At 39.6% G+C, this 7,985-nt stretch overlaps 1 protein-coding gene across 1 annotated transcript; it reads right to left on the reverse strand.

The window, feature by feature from the left end:
* Positions 1-6,832: 6,832 nt before the first annotated feature.
* Positions 6,833-7,685, reverse strand: LOC105229866 (uncharacterized). Its single transcript, XM_011210350.4, has 2 exons — positions 7,530-7,685; positions 6,833-7,445 (listed from the first exon to the last, which is right to left on the reverse strand). The coding sequence occupies exons 1-2, from the start codon at positions 7,542-7,544 to the stop codon at positions 6,996-6,998; spliced, it is 465 nt and encodes a 154-aa protein (XP_011208652.2). The 5' UTR covers positions 7,545-7,685; the 3' UTR covers positions 6,833-6,995.
* Positions 7,686-7,985: the final 300 nt, after the last annotated feature.

A 7,985-nucleotide genomic window follows, 5' to 3' on the forward strand; every position in this document is an offset into this window, starting at 1 on the left:
GACAAAAATATATTAGGTCTACAGCTTTGCTTTCGCCGCTAAAATGTAGGCAAAATTTTAGTTCAAAGGGTTTGTGCGTTACAGATACCCAAGCTATTACACGGCAAAGTCCAAAAACAATTACAAAGAAGTAATATATCTAAAGGGTGAAAGGTACTTTTTCTAATAGCTTTTTTTCAGATCACATGTGAGTCGTGTCAAGCTGTCATGTTATTTTTATTCAGTATTGTTTCACATTTCACCGTGGAAAGACCTACGCCTGAACAACGTTTACAAATCGTTCAACTTTATGGTAAATATAAGCGGCCTACTAAGCGTACTATTCGCAACATCATCACCCATCTTGAGACCCAGCATTTATTATTGGATAATATTCGACCGAAAATATCACGTCCAGCACGCAATGAAGAGAATATAGCATCACTAGCTAAGAGGATACGCAGAGACCGTGGAGAGTCGATTCGTTCGCATCAACTCGAATTGTCGTATGGAACGACTTGACGCTTTTTACGTAGAGATCTTGCATTGAAAGAGTGAAAAATATAGCTTGTGCAAGAAACTCGACCTTCTCAAGCGACATCGCTTCGCTCCATTGGCTCTTGAAAAGTTCCAAGAAGATCCGACATTTTTGAGCCATGTTTTGTTCAGTGATGAGGCTCATTTCTGGCTAAACGGGCAGGTAAACCATCGGAATTGCCACATTTGTGACGAAGAGCAACTTGAAGACATTCAAGAGTTGCCATTTCATATAGAAAAAACAACGATTAATAAGCCGATGGAATCATCGAACCATATTTCTTCAAAAATGATGCCGGTGAGAATCCGGCGACCATTATTGAGGCATGATACCCGACTATTTGATGCCTGCAATTGAAGCTCGTAATCTCTGCGGCATTTGGTTCCAACACACATCGCAACAATCAAACGATGCATGGCATTCACCAGTTATCAGTCAAAATGCTCGAACGAATCATTGAAAATTGGACTCAACGGATTTACCATCTGAGACATAGTCCCGGCCAACATTTAAACGAGATAATCTTCAAAAAATACCAAAGAATGTCCTTTCGAACATTCAAAAATACCTTGTTAATAAGTAAGTAGTGTTAATGTTCCTGGATACCGTCTGATGAAAACAGACTCGAACAATCGTATTGATAAAAATTTACTTTCCTAGATTGGTGCAACTTTTTCAAGTTCGTATGAGGTTTGATCTCCATATGTCTATTGATGTTTGTCTAAGGATTTGTACCATGAAAAAAACTTGAACAACAGGATTATTTGAAGTGTTTTTATTTGCAGTGAAAGCACGGGTTTGTAATTGTTAAATAAGTTTCAGAACTGTTATAGCGAGTCCACCTTATCACCTGATCTGAGTTATACAAAACATTCAGGGAATATCGTGAACCTTGCCTTCTGGGAGTCCCCTATCCATCCGTGTCAACAACCCATCCGTCAGTATTAAAGAAATTGCTTGAAAATCGTCTTGCTGGTAGACCGATTCAACACATTTTGGCTAGCTTATGAATATGACGTCTAAATGTCCAGCAATCTCTCAAATCACTCTCTACAAAGGAGCCGAAGCCGAAAAAAAATCATTGAAGGCATTAAATACCACCTCAGCCGAGGCTTATAACAAGTATATGGAAAATTGATTTTTATATTCAAAATACTTTTAATAACAAAACTTTTTAACTACGCGCTGAAATGTAGGCAACGCTGTAAAAAATGTCTAAAATTGTATTTTAATTGAAAGTAACCCAACTCGTTATGTAACCCAGCCGCACCAAAAAATAAAAATATTCAATTACTCTATACTTTTCTAGCCTCAAAATACCTCCATTATAACATATACCACATGTACATCCATATAAATGTATGAGTTTGTGTGCGTGAAATAAAACACTGTACAACAATAAGAAGCCACTGTAAATACAGAGGTGCCAACAGTACTGCCTTTAGTGGCTAGTGGCTTGTATAGCCAGCAGTTGACTTGCCTCTGGCCTCAGTGGCTGGACAACGGTTTACATGCGCACCCACATATGTATATTTGTATGTGTATGCAAGCCACTAACTTACTGTATATTGTGTAACACTTTCGTTTTATATGCGCATTTCTAAGTACTAGTTTGTGTAATTGTGTGTGGCAGTGGCAGTTAAGCAGTTGCCAACACTCGGCGGCTCTTGTTCTTGCTGCTGCTTATCCCTGCGGATAAGCGACAATACATGTGTTGCTGCTGCTGCTGCTGTGTATATTGTTCTCGTTGTTGTTGCTGTTCATCTTGTTGTAAAGTTAACCTTTTAACACGATTTATTTCTGCACACAAGTCACTTCCGATTATGCTTGCAACATTGAAGACAACAGTCGCCCACAGCTTGACACCAACACCAACAACACCCCAGCGTCAAATATGTGTATACAGAAGTGTGTGTGGATGTGTGTTGCAGTGACAGCAGGATGTCTACTAAGGAAATAAATTAATACATACTTACAGTTAGTCTAGTACAACATGAAGGTTGCATGCCACCTTGAACGTATGCATATATATGTATGTGTTTATATATACTAATACATATACATTTAACATGAGATTTCACCTCCTCTCTTACAGCCACCCTGTGCATATGTTGCAGCAACTTAACTGTGTTTACTTGCTTACAAATGAGTATGTATGTAAGTACTTCAGTCAACCCCCGTTACCTTGCTGATCTTTAGTATTTCCCTCTTCCTTACTTCACCGGCCGTCTTCTTCGCTTTGCGCATTGTTTACTATATGTAGTTTTTATTTACCGCCCATTCGGCGTCTTCGGCACACATATTTGTATGTTATTGTTGCTGTTTTCTTGCTACACTTCCAATTTGCATTGGTAATGAGCACTACTCTACTGTGTGGCACTGGATTTCAAACAAATGCATCCGCATTCGCTTTGGCACTGGCCCTCGACGTTAACTTTAGTCCGTTGGTGCTGTTGTTGGTGTTGGCATTGGCGTCGAATAAACCGAAAAGCCGATTTAACTTAATTGCATACCTTTTAATATACGCATTACTTATGCTTTTGTGTAAATAAAAAATCAGCTATCCACGTGTACTTATTTATAGCACATACAAAGTATATACACAAGTACACTGAAAAAAATTAAGTTTGAAAATTTTGAGTTTCATAAAAATTTCACGATATTTTGAAGAGGATTTATTAAGAACAAAGATTTTTTAAAAAGATGTTTTTAAATTTATAAATCTGAAGAGTCTTACGATTGGATTTTGTATGATGATATCCTGTGGAATAATTTTTGAATAGCTACAGAATCTAAGAAAAGATAGAAGCATCTTCTTGTCATCAATATACATCCTTTCTCATACTTTTGTCGTCGGGTGGATAGCAATTATGACTACAAGTACATCGGTGAGCACGAATAGTTAGCGACCCCAAAATGAACAATGATAATATAACAGGGTTTTCAATAAATACACTACAAAAATTTTAAATATAAAAAAAAACATTTCAGATATCAATGAAATTCTTTATTCTTGTGAAAATACATTCGATGTCATTTTGTATGGAACTCGACTTCTTTTGCATAGCCAACACCGGTACGCTTGCAGAAGTCCAAACGCGAAATCAAATTTTCGATGGTTTTCGAGCGTAAAGCGGCCGATACTGCTGCAATTTCAGGTTTGATATTCGCACGAAGTTCACCAATTGTTGCTGGTTTGTTGGCATTGACTATAGACTTGACGTCGCCCCACAGCAAATAGTCTAACGGCGTCAAACCGCACGACCGAGACAGCGCATTGACTGGGCCTTTTCGTGTGATAACACGTTCACCAAACTTAGTTTTCAATAAATCGATTGTGACATTTGCTTTGTGACTTATGGCGCCGTCCTGTTGGAACCAGGATTGTCCAAATCAACCAATTCGGGCTAAAAGTATTCGGTTATCATTGAGTGGTAGCGATTCCCATTCACAGTACACACGACCCACATACCCGCAGTACTGCAATTTTTTAAAGTAAAATAATCAAGAAAATACTTCCTTTACGTCGAGCCCATGTTAATGGGTATCTATTTTATACAATATTAACTCCTCTTCTAAACTCACAGCTTTCTTATAAATTGCAGTGTATTTTTTCGAGTTCTTTGAAAACTTCAATTTCACGCCGCCCACTAGCACAATGATGGACAATTTTCATTAGCATACAATTAACTTAATTGGAAACAAAGCGTCACTTCGTGTTGCTAAATACTGGAATTGCCTTTTTTATTTTCACTTAACAAGGGGTTGTAGTAAGTATCTGTAGTTCCACTCGGACTGTTAATATCTGGTTTATTGCCAGCAGCCAACAGTCGGGGCAATTAATTTCGTTGCCAGTCATTTGATGTGCTTCATATTGGCACACAGAAATTATTGTTGAGATACCTATTTTGAAAAGAAAATGGAGTTCTAGGGAACTCGAACATTGATGATAATAATACATATTTCGATTTTGGAAAGTTCAAAAAATAGAAAACTAGCTTTAAACGAAACGAGTTGTTTTTTCAACACGATCTATTGAATCTTTGTGTGCTCCAAGTACCCTTACAGAGCAAAAGGCCATAAAAAATATTATGAAATTTTTCTGTTGCTTCGGGCAATCTTAGCCAAAACTGTGAATATGTAAAGATTTTTTAGTGTTCTTTTCCTCAAAAGAAAAAAATAATTATGCATATTCCGACGTTATCTTTGAGATCTGATTCGGCATAAAATTATGCAAGTAGTTTATTCAATTTGAGAAATTATATAGTTCACGTTTTTTAAGAAGGTTTGTTAACAACCAGATCCATAGACCTATTGTGGGGTTCCCCTACTCACATTTCGTCGCACAGAAGACCGAAAAATGGGATGTTTAAGTGAAGGGATGTTCAGGGTTTGATTCAACCCCAAGACCATCCAGAGCAGATACGTCTGATTCCGTCAGGACGTTATCGAAAGTTTCCTCTATATCAACAGCGAATTCCTCATGTCACGCTTCCGTGAAAATTAAAATTACATAAAATCGCTCTAAAAATCTACAACTGCTCCAAATCGATGATATGTGTAGGTAGATTAGATCATAAGATTTTGGACAACGTTTTACCAATATTGTTGTACTATTAAAATATGTCGACCAGCTACAAAATGATATACTCAAACATTCGGTGGAATAACGCAAACCTCTCACGTTCATATCAATGCATGATGAGCTCATCAGGCCCACATATATCCGTTTGTGCATACTCGTACATACATATGCAGACCTTTCCGCACAGAGCTTTATAAAAGCGGCTACGAAATGAAATTAGGAAATTGCATTGGGATTTTTCGCATCGCAAACGCATTTCGCTCACCATTACAACACACTAATGATGGCCAGCAATATCCAAACTCGATACAGCACTAATGAAATCATATAGCAACAGCAGCAACAACAACAACAATGGCATGAATACGCACATTCGAAAGCGTGCTTTTGCACTTATACACATACATACACACTGGCGTACTTGGCAACAAATGAAACGAAATTTTGCCGCCTGCGCATGAATTTCAATTTGGCTGTGGCTATTTTGTGGCTGCCGCTCGAAAGCAATGCGAGTGGCAGGCGGTGCAAAGAACACCATTCGCCACAAAAACTTCAATCTCATCACTTGCTGGTTGAGGCATTCATCACTCATCTCAGGTGTCGCAATGCATGCAATTTATGAAAGCCCCGATCGGTTTAGGCATGAGCAAAATGTGTATTTTTGTTTGTGTGCAAATATTTTGGTGAAAACACATTAAGAAATATCATCGGAGGCAATTAAGTCTGGTAGCAACGAACGAATGATTTTGTGTTCTTGTATTGCTTGCATTCAACATAACGGTTTTATGATAACTTTGCTTTTTTGTTTTAATAAATCTATATCCTAAAATGACAAACCGAATAATAGCAAAACATTTTTCCCCATGGACTACCTTTAGCTCGATAAACAAGCCGCAGCAATATTCCAACTTATTTAACCGATCTGGGGAACGGCAAAGAACGCCGTGATGGCGCCGGTAACACTCCATCCAAGAGAAGTTTCTCAAGTTATCCCAGCTCTCTCGAGCAACTAAACATAGATTCTGAAAAACCGACGAAAACACAATAAACCAAATTTTGACAATTACCATCGAGGGAGATTTCGTTTTCAGAAACAAGAACCAACTCACTCCTTTTTAATTTCATTAAATGTCACGAACAAACCTATTTCCATACGTGAAGTTTACGCAAGTGAAGAAAATACTTTGAGCGCCATTCACTTGGTATTGACCAGAAACAATTATTTTACATATGATTCAAGCAGCTCATGACTTCCGGTCTTAAACCTAGTATCTTGTGGGTAGCCAGAACTCGTGCGTTTGAAGGCAAGCTAAAATAAAGGCGAAACATCCCTCCTATGGGTTGTGCGCTGGACTTATGACTCGCCACGTAAACAACCATACCAATGAAAAGGAAACAACAGCCTCTGATAAGTGACCCCCCTTTTGATGACCCTACAAATGTGTTAAGGATTATGATTTGAGGGCATGCACCTGGAATGTCTGGTCCCTTAATTTCGAAGTTCATGGCACAGCGGAGAGAAAACAGACTGCCTAACTCTCATCACAACACGTGCGGGATGGGATAGATACCGAGAGCTGAAGAGGGAAGTGAGGCGCATTTGCAAACAAACAAAGAGAGATGCCGAAATGTGTCAGTATGACGAGCAAGACAAGCTCGAAAATTCTACGAAAAGACGCGGCTATTAACAGAAGGTATATTTACTCGAAATTATTGAAACACAAAATTAATTTACTTTTGAAATATCTGTTATATTCACTTGCAGAAAAACGAAAAGCAACTCAAAGACAGAAATGTGATTGTTAAAAGCATTAACTAGGTATACACAAAATAGAACTGTTATCAACATATAAACAATGCAACGTATTTACAAATAACACTTTCTCTTACAGATTAATGGCTATCGTCGCCACTGTCACCACTGTCGCCACCGTCGCCACCTAATCCACCTAGACCGCCAAGGAGTCCAGCACCACCACCGCCACCGCCGCCGCCACCAGCACCAGCGCTACCAGCACCGCCGCCTCCACCGCCACCGCCTGAAATACCACCAGCACCACCGCCTCCGCCACCGCCACCACCAGCGCTACCAGCACCGCCGCCGCCACCGCCACCACCTAAAATGCCAGCAGCGCCACCACCGCCACCGCCGCCGCCAGCAGCACCTTCACCGCCAGCGCCACCAGCACCACCTTCACCACCAGCAGCCACAGGCACAATCTTCACCACCGGTATGGATGGCACCGAAACAACAACCGGTGCCTGTGGTCCCAATATCAAGGGCAAAATGCTAGCTTCATTCTGCATCACACAGACCAGGCATATCACAGCCAATGTTAGCACCTATAATGGAGGTATAAATAGGTAGTGGTGTAAGTACCAATTATAAAAAAAGATAAAAAGAGTTAGCTGCTCCAAGTGACTTACCACAGTATGCTTCATTTTGTCTTAAGCTATTTACGGCCGCTCGACGTTCTTACCAAGTGTCGATCGGTAGCGTTATGCCAGCTTCGAGCATATGCAACGCTTTTATAGGTCTCCACTGCCAGCAAGGTTTGCATGATTCTTAGATGAGTAGGTGTCGCTGCAGGCCCCTTTAATTGCAATTAATCAACACATGAAGTGAAAAAACAGTAAAATGTAATTTACGAGAAGAACTTCGGCTGACGTCTGTTTTATAATTATTCAACGCAATTTACTGCGGCCAACTTCAAGTACAAGTTCATTGCGTCTTTTCTAAATATTTCCCGTTCAATTGCATTTCAGCGCTTTCAGCATGCAATCCGGTTAATGAAGCGCGCCGTTGCTCTCTTTACGTCGTAAAATATTTCATTTATTTTGCATGAAAATCCGGTAGCTCGTAAGCATACTCTTATATGGTGG

Source organism: Bactrocera dorsalis, chromosome 2 (genome assembly GCF_023373825.1).
Source record: "Bactrocera dorsalis isolate Fly_Bdor chromosome 2, ASM2337382v1, whole genome shotgun sequence".
NCBI lineage: Eukaryota > Metazoa > Arthropoda > Insecta > Diptera > Tephritidae > Bactrocera > Bactrocera dorsalis.